The sequence below is a fragment of the Myotis daubentonii genome, chromosome 1, assembly GCF_963259705.1.
Source record: "Myotis daubentonii chromosome 1, mMyoDau2.1, whole genome shotgun sequence".
Classification (NCBI taxonomy): Eukaryota; Metazoa; Chordata; class Mammalia; order Chiroptera; family Vespertilionidae; genus Myotis; species Myotis daubentonii.
Window position 1 is genome coordinate 96971692 of NC_081840.1, and position 13571 is coordinate 96985262.

The 13571-nt window shown below is 40.0% G+C and overlaps 1 protein-coding gene across 2 annotated transcripts in view; it reads left to right on the forward strand.

Moving 5' to 3' along the window:
• The window catches only part of MKX (mohawk homeobox), a 79279-nt gene extending 66751 nt beyond the window's left edge, over positions 1 to 12528 (forward strand). For both annotated transcript variants that reach the window (XM_059711613.1, XM_059711623.1), the window contains exons 6-7: positions 9930 to 9957; positions 10062 to 12528. In XM_059711613.1, the coding sequence (XP_059567596.1) occupies positions 9930 to 9957; positions 10062 to 10248 (215 nt within the window). In that variant the 3' untranslated portion in view covers positions 10249 to 12528. The remainder of the gene's footprint in view (positions 1 to 9929; positions 9958 to 10061) is intronic.
• Positions 12529 to 13571: the final 1043 nt, after the last annotated feature.

Here is a 13571-nt window from a genome sequence, read left to right on the forward strand (position 1 = left end):
CATGCATAGTTAAGAAGTCATTTTTCTGAAACTTTGGCTAAAAACTGAGCTTTCATGGATGAAACATTTTGAGGAACATCTCCAATATTCTCCTTGAGAAAATGAAGTAACAAAATCTATTAGATACTTAAAATTAGTAGATATTCTTTAAAGTGGCTCCAGTGCATTTTGTCTTGGCATGTTGTGGTGCTTTGGCACAAAATAGTGCCAGAAAGCTTTTTTATCTTTGAAGATGATAGATTCTGCACATTTAATTCATTGTTCTGAGCTGATGGGTTGAAATATTTCATCTTTACATAATGGTTTTCATATTAAATCTCTGGACAATACAAAATTTTCTGGTGACTGCAATCGACCCCATATTCTAAATATAAAAAAAAGTAAGAGAGAAGGCTAACTTTCTTTCATTTTACAGGATTTATATAGTACTAAATATATGTGCTCAAACTGTGTTTTACAAAAGATTAAATCAGATGGTCTTCATAACAAGCCTATGGGCTTACTATTATTAGCCCCATTTTACTAGCATAGGGGAGAAAGTCAAGCAGCTGGCCAGCTATTACACAGACAGTGTGTGGTAAAGCAAGAGTTCAACTCCTGCTGTCTGGTACCAGGGTCTGGGCTCCAACCACTGTACTATACTGCCTCGTGCCTCACACCAGACCACACTCATAGTTCGTAATGATGAGCTAATAATGGAAACAAGAATATTTAATATTCCAGACCTCCGTTTGATCACTCACCAATAATTGCCTCCCCATAGACCTCATTCTAATCTTCAAAGTGAAGTTTCAGACTTTGGAAAGGTAGAGCCTTTGAGATCACAGAGGGACAATCTTTGTAGATGGAGTATGGAGAGTAACTTAACATCAAGAATATTTACAAACTGTCGAATCTCAGAGGGAAGGCAGGGGTGGGTGGGTGGGTAGGAAGAGATCAACCAAAGAACGTGTATGCATATATGCATAATCCATGGACACAGACAATAGGGTGGTGAAGGCGGGAAAGGGTGAGGGGACGGGATCAGGGGCTAAAAGAAGTTAATGGGGGGGGATAGGAATATATGTAATAATTTTAACAATAAAGGTTTTTAAAAAAGAACCTATAAAAACCTAAGTGACTGTTCGACTGTTCGACCATTCAACTATTTGACCAGTAGCTATGATGCGCACTGACCACCAGGGGGCAGACACTCAACACACAGGCATGGAAACATGGAACAGACTGATAAATCTCAGAGGGAAAGGGCGAAAGGGGAGGGCAGGAAGAGATTAACCAAAAATCTTATATGCATACTAGAGGCCCGGTGCACGAATTTGTGCACTAGTGGGATCCTTTGGCCTGGCCTGTGGGGACCAGGCTGAAACTGGCAGTCCGACATCCCTCGAGGGGTCCCAGATTGCGAGAGGGCACAGGCCAGGCTGAAGAACACCCCCCACCCCAGGTGCACGAATCTGTGCACCAGGCCTCTAGTATTTAATATATTTTGTGAAAAAGCTTGAAAGTAAAGTTGAGACATTACAATTGGTTGGTACTCTACTTATTTGAAAAGTTTCTTTAACTTATAAATGCCATTGCCTATACCTTAAGTCCTCCAGCCCAGGCAGATGAGGTCAGAATCAGTGTGCATTTTATCAGAACAAAGGTGCAGCTGGGTCTTAATAAGAAGCCACCAGCCTCCAGCTCTTATGTTCTGCATAATGAGGAAAGCCATCAAAGCCATAACTCCCTAACTGACAAGGAACCAAGCAGCACTCTCACAGGTTTACCCACAGACATGGGTGCTCCTGGAACAATAAAGATGTTCTGCTGTTGGTGGTATTGATGGAAATATGATCTATTCTGGAGGCTTTCAGATGTCAATTTACCCCCATCCTGACGAGGAACTCTTCACTATTGGTCCAAAATAGAAAAGTGTAGTTCTTATTTTTATTTTGTAACAGGAGATAGAGGGGATGGTGCATTGACAGAAAGGCGGCTAAAGGTGGGCATCCTGTAGATCCTGGACATCTGGGCATCATTAGCTGTGGAGGGGCCAGCCCACAGGAGAGGTAGTAGAAAGGAAAAGAATCTTTGGCCAGAGTGGGGAAGTCATGGCTGGAGGAAAAACTGGCTTAATTTTTGGAAAAGATTTTTCTTTGAAATGATTTTGGAAGCCATTCATTCTTTAAGTGCCCAGGATAAATAGTTTAGCTAGTATGTTACAGAAGGAAAAAAATACTAGATCCATCCATGAAGATGAGAAGGATTTCATTATATAATTCTCACTATTCAGAAAGCTTGCAACTATCCCCCATCTCAAGGCTCACAGAACTCAGGCTCCAATAACTCTTCTGAAAGCAGTAACCCTGACATTCCCTAAGCTTTAGTCGCAACCTCTTCCTGTCATGTGAAGATTTCAAGTGGAACTCATTTTTTAGTCAGTGGAATTGGAAGAAGCAGCTTAGTCATCAATAGGTAAGTGTTATGGATTATTGGGGTTTTTTCCCTTCCTTTTTGGGAAAAATCACTTAGAATGATTTATCTTTACTCATTCAAAAGCTCTAACTACTTAAAGAGAGGGTAACCACAAAAATGTCCTTTAAAAGTGTTGCAGCAACAGCTGTCTAGAAGTTATTTAGAAGTAATTCACTGCTAAGAAAAGAATGATTATACAGATATCACATCTGTTAAAATGTCACTCTAACTAAAGTGTGAAAAGGACCTCAAGAGAGCTTATTTAGAGTCCCTATTCTGTGATTTTCACAGATATTTTGATATTAAAGGTTAAATTATAAGGAGAAAAAAAGTCTTTTTGTATCTCTAGAGTCTAAAATACTAGTAAAAAGAACAAAAACGGTGTTTAATAAGTTTTTGATAGGTTATCATTCCATAGACTTTCTATGTAAACAATGTATTGGTCTTTGTCAGGGTTCTTGAAAGTGACTTTAGCAACTGAGATCACTTGGATAAAGGAATGCAGCAGTGAAAACATGGCCTTCAGAGTCTGATGACTGGGAATGAGTCTCACAACTCCTATTGCCTACAACTGAGTCCTTTGCAAGTTTCTGGACTCCTCTAAACTACAGCGTCATCCTATATAATAAAAGGGTGATATGCAAAATGACCCTAATGGCGGAACGACCGGGAATGACCAGTCGCTATAATATGCACTGACCACTAGGGGGAAGACACTCAACACAGGAGCTGCCCCCTGGTCGTCAGTGTGCTCCCACAGTGGGAGCTCCACTCAGCCACAAGCCGGGTGAATCTGGAGCCATCAGTATTTCAAAATCTCCCGCATCCTCAGCAGCGCTAAGGATGTTTGACTGTGGCTTAGGCCCACTCCCCATCAGTTGGACATCCCCCAAGGGTTCCTGGGCTGCCAGAGGGATGTCTGACTGCCAGCTTAGGCCCAATCCCCCAGGGAACAGACCTAAACTGGCAGGTGGACATCCCCTGAGGGGTCCCAGACTGCAAGAGGGTGCAGGCTGAGGGGCCCCCCTGAGTGCCCAAATTTTCATGCACCGGGCCTCTAGTTTATAAATAAGGACCATGCTGCTCTCTTTCCAGGGTTATTGTAAGCATTTAACCAGAGATAACATTTGTAGAATGCCTGGCATGAGAATAAGCATTCAATCAATATTAGTAATTGTTGTTTTAAAGATAACCCCTTTTTGTAACATTGGAGTCTCTCAGTATTCACGTTTACATTAGATGATGCTGGACTTTGAATTTTTTCAAGCTGTTTCTATTTTACAGGCAAAAACCACTGTCACATCAAGGAAGGCCAAATGGTAGATTATTATCTTATCCTAATATATAAAAAGCCAGGGGCCTTCACAACCGGAACACCCAGATGGATGACAGAACAGCAGGCTGTGTGGGGCGACCAGGCTGGCAGTGGGGTTAGTGAGGGACAACCAAACGACTGAACAATAGACTGCATGGGGCAACAAGGCCAGCAGGGGGGGGCAGTTGGGGGTGACCAGGCCGGCAAGGGCGACAATTAAGGGCAACCAGGCTGGTGGCAGGGCAGTTGAGGGAGACCAGGCTAGTGGGGGGCAGTTGAGGGAGACCAGGCTAGTGGGGGGCAGTTGGGGGCAACCAGGCCTGCAGGGATGGGCAGCAGTAAGGGGTGACCAGGCCGGGGGGGAGTTAGGGTGACCAGGCCAGCAGAGGGGGGCAGTTGGAAGTGACTAGGCCCTCTGGGGGTGGGGGGACAGCAAGGGGCAACCAGGCAGGCAGGCAGGTGAGCAGTTAGGAGCCAGCAGCCTGGATTGTGAGAGGGGTGTCCCAGGGATTGGGCCTAAACCAGCAGTTGGACATCCTCCGAGGGGTCCCGGATTGGAGAGAGTGCAGGCTGGGCTGAGGGGACCCCCCATGCATGAATTTCATGCACTGGAACTCTAGTTTATTAATAAAGAGTAAGGCTAAAATAGCTCAGTGAAAAAAGCTAATTATAAAACATATACAGAATCACTCCATTTAAAAAATGTATATAAACTTGCTTGAAAGGCCATATATCTAAATATTAATATGTTATCCCTAAAATGTCCCTTATTTTCTCTTTTACATTTTCCCCCAGATTTTCTGAAGTGAACCTGTCTTTTCTTATTAGAGAAAAACAACATATGGTATTTTTAAAAGGAATGGAAGGTAGAGTCACAATGGATCCAATCTGTAGTTGTGTGCAAGCCCAGGCTGGATCTACTGTGTGTGGAAGCAGAGAGAGACCCTAGTGATGGGCAGCAGGGAGCCCGCAATTGCTCAGTCCATTTGGTGTAAGGTTCTATGAATTTGGAACCATCGGTATTTCAAAATCTTCAGCGAGGTTTTCTATCTGCTCTATTCATCAGAGCCTGGTGTTTTATCTCACTTGTTCCAAGTATGTAACTATTCCAGAAACTGATCTGGTGTCTTGGGGGCTCTTGGGACATCTGAGATCAGAAACACACTAAACTCTGGCTGTCCACACCGGCTGTCACCAGTCATGGCCCCTGAACTGACCCAAATGCAAGGTAACACAGTTTGCAAACATCTGGAGCTCTGACTTGTTCTATTTTAATTTAGGAAAACATATTGTATGATTTTTAGATTATTTAATTAAAAATACTCATATTCTCACCCTGACCAGTTTGGATAGGTGATTAGAGCAACGACCCTGGGACTGAAGGGTTGCAGGTTTGATTCTGGGCAAGGGCATGTACCTCAGTTGCAATCCCCAACCCCAGTAAGGATGGGGGGGAGGCAACCAATCAATGTGTCTCTCTCATATCAATGTTTCTCTCTGTCTCTCTTTCTCCCTTCCACTCTCTCTAAAAATCCATGGGGAAAAAATATCCTCAGGTGAATATTAACAAAAAAATAAAAATAAATAAAAAATACACATATTCTTAATCGTATTTAATTTTATTTACATTTTAGTGGGTGTAATATTTTGTGGAACATTTAAAAACTTCCCAACTTTAGAGCTTATTGATTAAATTGGGGAAAAAATGGCCATATTTTTGTCTCTTTTTATGCCTATAACTCCTATTTCAGGAATATATATCAGAATTAATGTGTTTCTAAATTGGCATTTATCAAAATGAATGAACACTTTGCCCACAGAGTTGCAGTAGACCTGGATTTTCTGTATAATTCTTTCTCTACTTAACTTTATAAGGAAACACATGTCCAAACCAAGGATGGCCCCACTTTACTAGTAAGTTTCAACATGGTTTGGGTTTTACAATGTTCAAGATTTTCCTAACAACGCACCTCTTTTTTTTCCTTTCCTTTTCATTTTTTGGTCTTAAAACACGCTCTTTTGGCTGGTTGAATAAGTTGTTACTGCCAACCAGTTGCTTTTATGGTAATTGACAGCATAGCTGATTTTTGGAACCTTAGAATCTAAAAAGGCATTTTAGCCCAGACTTTGGAGAGGCTGAGCCAAGCTACTTGCAGAGTGAAAGCTGCAGCTGAGCGGAGTGTAGGGGGCAGTCAGACAGAAGTCTGTGCATGTTAATTAGCAGCAGCGAAATGTCTGCTCTAGCTCAGACTGATGGGTGCCCTCTTTTCAGCAGCATTCAGAATCCTTCCTTCTCCTGTCAGATTGAGCTACTGGGTGCCACTTCTGGAGAGGAGGCGGTGAGACCACATGTCTGCAGTGGGCAGAAGTGACATGAGCCCCTGAGCACTGGTGATGGGTCAACACCCACCACTCCTTAAATACTGACAATTGACTAAAAAGGCAAAAAATACTTGAACCTGATGAGAGTCAGCAAAAGTTTAAACTTCAAAGGAAAAGAGCATAAGAAAAAAAACTTTCTATTTAATATAATTATTTAATGTGATAGTGAATTGGGTATTTCCTGAGTTCCCCATAAGTGATACCAGTTCTCTAAAATTCCTGGGGCATTTCCCCAGATTGTACCTCAGCATAACAAAGAGAAAAAAAAATTTCCCCAAACTCCCAGGTCTTTATAGTTCTTTGCTTACCTACGAAAGAACAAATGTTTCTGAGTGAAAGGGACCCTGTTTTCTATCTTTCTTCTGATAGCACTGGAAACTAGAAACACTGCACTGCAGGAGGTGGCTCTCAGATGCATAATATCCTAGTGACAATGGGCAGTCCCCCAGTAACAGTAGCAGGAAAGCATGCCCTTTTAACACCAATTTAGGTTTTGAAACAAAACCACTCTGGACACAGAGATGACCCCGTTTTGCCCCCACGCACCAACCCACCCCCACCCTCACCCCCACCCCCACCCCCACCCCGCCCTCCAAAGCTGTGGTAGTCAGCTTTTTCTTATTGGTTTGAAATGTTTGACATAGAGCTTTGTTACATGCTGTTTAGTATTAACTATTGATGAAGAATCAAAATGTTTCTTCTATACATTACTTTTTATGAAGATTTTCTTCTGTTTCTGGAAACCTGATTCCATACCTAAGGATACTGCCGATATCGTCTGCCTTAGAAATGAAATACAGGATTCAGTCATTGAAATTCTGCCGAGTACATTGTTGAAATTTATGAAACTAATTAGGAATATCCGAGTGGGGATTGGAGTCTGTGTTTTTACACTTCAAAGGTATTTTCATAGGCACCAAACTGTAAAACACATATACCCAAAGAGTAAGCAGAATTTTATAATCTCACAGTTGGCTGTAGTAAACTTGTTTCTCAGTGGCACAAGTTCAAGGAGGCAGCCACAGGGAGTACAGACATTCAGGGGACTGCGGGACCTACGGCTTCACTCTTTTTCTCAACTAGAAGCTCTCCTTGAAACTTAACAGTGAATCACATGCTCCCTTTCCATAGACAGCCTCCATTCTGACATTTTTGGGCTCTGTAACCCATTACCTATTTGATAGCTACAGGCATCCTTCTTGTCTGTGCAAAAAGTGCTCTCAAGGTTGGCCATTCAGGTGGGGAGTCTGATTCTGGCCCTTCGTGTATGCGAGACTGCTTGGTTTGTGAGCCAGAACATCAATTACATGGTCTTTTCTAAATTATGTTTTGTTATTTCCCTAATGTTATTTAAGCTTCATGGAACTTACTCTGCATTTGCCAAGTCTTTCCAGTGAATAAATATCTCCACAACCTATTGCTTCACTCTGGCAATAGAATTGTTGCAATTTGTGGGCAAAATTGAGCAAAGGCCTGACTTTCCCCACCCCCTCTGTAAAATGTCCAATGTGCTGGCCTTCTTCCTCTTACACAAAGGCCTTGACTTGTTCTGTGTTATGGTAGCGCCTTGTCGCTGTCAGTACTGAGGAAAGATTTAAAGAGAACAGTACTAAGCAAAGAATGGTTTAGCGGACATAACAGGGACACGCTGTCCACACACAGAGTCATTAATACTAAATAAATTAAGATACAAAGTACTTAGAATAGTGCCTGGCACATAGGAAGTCATTTGAACTAGTATTATCAGTTGTGGGAATTAAAACTTGTCATTCTTTTCCTCCATTTACATGAGTAATTTTGTAATTCCAAAAGCAGCACAAGTATAGCTAATCATTCAGGTCTGCCTAAGCCAGAAGATTCAGAGGCTGAGAATCCAATGGCTCACGGATCCAATTATTTCCCCAAAGGATCTCTAATGCGAAAGGAGACCAAAGGAACAAATAACAGTTCTTATTCCATTTTGGGCCAGACATGCATTATCTCATTTATTCTTCCTAACAACCTTATCGTTTATTCACTAAATGCTTTTGTTTTGTTTGATTGTTTATTTGATTGTTTGTTTGTTTTAAGCTCCCAGAGTGAAAGATTGCACAAAGAGCTCACAGTGACCCAGAATTGTCTCCAGGTCTACACCATGAGGCCTGACTTACGATATGTTAATAGGCTTTCCCCATTTTTTCCTTCATAGAGGGCATCAAAGTTTAGCTGCCTTAGCTACATGGCTTTGTGATTATATTCTCTTGACCACATCTCCTCTGGGAATTTTTGCCCTGGTTGGACTATATTATGATCATGTTGATGTTTTTCCACATGGCCAATCTACCCTGAAGCATTGCCAGGGGAATAAATTACCTTCAGAAGTATTGGGTTGGAGCTGGTAAAACAAAAGGAAAGGCTTAGGAAGAGACAGCTTTCCAAAGGCTCTCGAGCTAGAAGAGGGCCCTGAGCAAACACGGTGTTTTTCGGTCTCCTGTGTGCTGCACAGCGCCTCATTCTGTAGCTGCTTGGTCATGTGGTTGTTGATAGTGGTGACTTAACCACTGTCTAGTTTTGGAGTCTCATAGGCTGAGGGGGAGTCCCAACCCCACTCCTTTGTCCCTTCTTCCCTGTCGTGCTGGTAGCCTCTCTTTCCCTCTACCTGTCCACTTTTGTGTTGCCAATTCCTTTAGCCAGAGGAGTGACCCAGAGATCAAGATCAGGGTCAAGAACCTGCTTTGTCTCTGGCAGCGGTTCTCAATCTGTGGTCGCGACCCCTTTGGCGGTTGAACAACCCCTTCACAGGGGTCGCCTAAAACCATCCTGCATATAGGATATTCACATTACGATTCATAACAGTAGCAACATTACAGTTATGAAGTAGCAACGAAAATAATTTTATGGTTGAGTCACAACATGAGGAACTGTATTTAAAGGGCCAGAAGGTTGAGAACCACTGGTTTATAGTGATGTGGCACCGGTTGACATCAGTGTTCTGAGTGAGGGAGCAGCAGAAGAGGAGTTCTTTTGGAGACTGGTGCCTGCTGATTTGAATATGCCAGGGACTCCTGTGTTGCTGTCAGCGTTGGGTCTGTTACTCTTTTGCATACAGCCTGAGGGAACCAGCTGCCAGTGCTTTTTCAAAGATGGAGGTTGGATTCCTTTGAAATCATAGAATATTGAGCCAGTGGCACCCATTTTATAGTTGAGGAACTTTCACCCTAGATGTTGTGGGGCACCATAATCTGGCCAAAAGTATGTGGCGGCTTAGTGTGGGGTGGAACCAGCACCAGGACCAGAACCTCGCTATATCGTTCTCCTCCTTGTGAAAAGGCCCAATTTCTCCGAATAAATTAACCTTAGACTACTTTATGTCTGTGAGAGCTACTTTTTGTTCTTTATTACTTGTCCTTATCATGTGCCTGCTTCTTTGTGAAGATTATTTTTTTCATTTTAATTTAAACTACTTTATCTTTGTTAAAAAAAAAACACTACAACCTTTTTTTGTTGTTGTTAATCCTCATCAAAGGGTATGTCTTCCATTTACTTTTTACAGAGTGGAAGTGAGGGATAGAAGGAGGAGAGGAGAGAGAGAGAGAGAGAGAGAGAGAGAGAGAGAGAGAGAGAGAGAGAGAGAGAGAGAAAGGGAGAGAGAGAGAGAGAGAGAGAGAGAGAGAGAGAGAGAGAGAGATGTGAGCAACCATATTTTCTGATGAACTTTTATTCCTGGTAATTCATGATGAAACTCCTGAGATTAAAAGAGAAAGAAAAGTAATTGAATTTCTGTTTTTCTTTACAGACACTCTGGAAAATGGATCCAATAAGAGGTGAGCAATAGGTTTTGATGTGCTGTTTGTGCTTTCCAGTGTTGCCATTTTCTGTGTAGCTGCAGTGAGTTTGATCATTTTCTTTTTGTTTTGTTTCAATCCAGTGCAGCTAACAGGAAGGGGTTGAGCAAGGATGACACATATTGGAAGGAGATCAATGCTGCTATGGCCTTAACGAATCTCGCACAAGGAAAAGACAGACTGCAGGGAACCGCCAGCTGCATCATCCAGAAGTCGTCACATATAGCAGAAGTGAAGACAGTCAAAGTGCCCCTGGCCCAGCAGTTCTGACAGTCTGCGCATTGCAGACCAGTGGCTGTCCTTCACACAGTTTTCTCACAAATCCTCATCTTGAGAGCTGAAGCAGGAGTGATAATGGCTCCCTTTGAAATGTCTTCTTATTTTTAAATATCCTAAATATTTCATGTAGTTGCTTCTATAAAAGACATATAAATTATAAAAACCCTCACTTTAATCAAAAGTATTAACTTATTTTATGTTATTCAAACTATGCATACAATGTCTGCATTGCCATCACAGTAAGTGCCTTGCTTCCTGAAAATCAGCTACAACGTGGGCACAGCAGAGCAGCTATGCCTCAAAATGACAACGCCATAATGCTTATTAGTCTCTATGTGTTGTTCCAGATGGACCTGACCATTCCAGGACTGAAACCATAATTGCTAAAAGCCCTTGAAATATATTCAATAATTCACATGTGAAAACTTGGAAATCCATTCTGCCCAAAGGAAATGTTCCTTTAAGAAAAATTTCTGCCGTACTTAAAATTGTTCGGTGTTCTTTGCAGAGTGACAGTAAGACTTTTATGCATGTATCTTGCTTGCATATCTAATACATTACAAACTTTCAAAATGAAAGGTGCAGTGATCACATAGTGTGTAAAATTAAGAAGAATCGCAATGAATACGTTGTGATCAAAAAAGCTTTTTCCAAGCACTGCTAGAAAATACATGCCCTTTAGAGTTAATTTGGATTTTCTTTTTCTCAAGTTTTGCTGAAGTTTTTTTAAAAAAATTATTATATAGATAACTCCAAATTTTTCTGTGTAGAAGTAAACTTATTGCTTAGTTTTAAAATATAAACTTGTTTGCTATTTTTGTAATGGAAATTGCTTTTCTTAAGGAATGGCTAAAAACCTTTTATTTGGTTCATTTCAAATTACAATTGCTGATGGGCAATTTATTTTGCAATGAGAACAAGATAATTAAAGAAATGAATCTCTCTGTATATATATATATATATATATATATATATATATATATATATATATACATAAAATTGATTTTTAAATTTAAAACATATGGACAATAAAACAAACAGTCTCTAAAGTTTGCCAAGTAAGACTTTAAGTAAAAATTAAATGAAATTGTGCATTAAAAGAAAGAACATTTTGTTTCTAAATTAGGCTATCATTGAGTGAGAATAATCAATATGAAGAAAGAAGAATATCTTTTATAATCAAACAATAATACTCAAATCAGCTTGAAACTTGAATAAAAGTGGAGACACCAAATATAACAGTGTGTATGTGCCACAGAGATGTAAAAAGGATTTCACTCTTTCATGGGGGAATTTTTTATGTGTATGTAATATATTTTGTAATTTTTTTAAACTGGAAAGCATTTTTGTGAGTGTGAATGAGAGCCAGTAGTGCAGCCATATGGTGACATTTTTTATTTTATTTTGCAAAATGCTTTTAAAACCAAAGGCTGCTCTAGTCCATCTGTGGACAATATCAATCTTGACGTAAATTGTAGACACTTTTTCATGTAACATAGCATTTGGGGATTGGGTTTATTTAGTGTATGAAAATAATTTGATATAAAAATATTTTGTACATATTTTTACTTTGTTTTCTAAATTGCTGTTTTCAGTAAAAATAAGTGCAACGCAAGATATGTAAGTTATGACTGTATGAGCAGATGAAGTATGCGTTCTTTTGGTTTCCATCCTTAAGTAGTTACAAATCCATTATAAAAAGCTTTTCAATCTTTGTAAAACAATTTTGTCAAAATGGGATCATATCAATGAAAACTAAAGACAAGTACTTCACTCTTTTTCATACTATTGTAAGTTATTCTGGTATTAAATATTTTAATAAATTGTTTTGTTTTGACATATTCCAGTTAGAAGAATGGATGCTGGTTGTGTTTATTTGAATTGGTTATAACTCATTGTTGGCATTTTTTAAAAAAGAAATCAGCAAATGTGTTCGATGTTATAAAGTATGGATGACAAGCCAATATAGGATGGCTACTCATATGTGTGTGTTTTACATACCAAAGCTTGGAGTCTGGCCTATAAACATATCAAGAAGATTCTATAATTAGCACATCCTTGGCAATATCTCCAATTGCAAGTACTTTTAATTTCTTTCTCTTGCTGCTTAACATTTTCTGGAAACCAAAGTCCCCCTAATCCTATAAAAGAATCTTGAACAATGCTGAGCCAGCAGCTAAAAATCTAACTCATAATTTATGTTGCAGAGAAATAGAATTACCTCTATGCTTTGTTTTGCCATGTGTAATCATTTTAATAAAATTAATAACTGCCAAGAGTTCTTGACAGATTTAAAATAAAAGTTAATTTCTAGACCTCAGTGATCATATGAATTTTGTTTTCCTTTGAGAGTTGACCAGGTGGAGAAAGAAGTAGAACAGAAGGGCCCATTATATGCTGTAACTTTCCTTCAGTTACTAAGGGATATGATATGGGAGCACCGCATTGGTGTTAGGTTTGATTTCATCACCTCAGACCACCAACCCACCTTTTCAGAGCTGAGGAAAAGAGTGTGCTTCTGTTAAAATACATGTAAAATGAACGTTTTCATTAAATGCCTTCTTTCGGTAGCTAATAGAACAAGCATTATTTCTGTGTGCTTTGTCCTGGAAAGAACCTGGGCCTTGAGGCTAGACAGGTCTACGTTGAATCCCAGCACTGCCACTCATTACTGTGAGATCCAGACTCAGTCCCTCTTGGCTTCAGTTTCTTTATCTGCAAAGTGTAGAATTTGCTACAAACTTTAGAGATAATATATAATATATAAAGTGCCTGCCACAGTACCTGGAATTTTTAAATAGGTGCTCAATAAATGGTATTATTACATAATTATAATTCCTCAATACAGGGTTTAGATCCAAGAAAATAGAAATATAAATGGCACATGAGATATGGGCAGTTTAATAAAGAGCCTTGGAAAAGGAAAGATATCTGACATGAGAGACTGCAATGAAACAGTGAAAGTTAGTATCAGAGTTAGAAAAACCTGCAAGGAAGATCATTTTATCATTAGTCTGAACTTTCTGGAAAAAGCATAAGCTAGGACAAAGAGAAGAACAGACATGCAATAGAAAACACAGCATGTGCAAGAGCTTCCTTCATTCAGATCAACAAGAATTGCTTTTCCCTCTAATCATCTTGCTCAATCCTCCTGTTTAAGATGACTGAGAACTCAAGCCACTATCTGTATTCTCTGCCCACTGCAAATAGCGATGTTTAATAAACAGTGGCAACAGCCATGGTCTCCTTTTAAACTCAGCCAGCTCAATGCCATAATATCATGCAAACAAACACAGAAAACAAGAGCAAGTCAA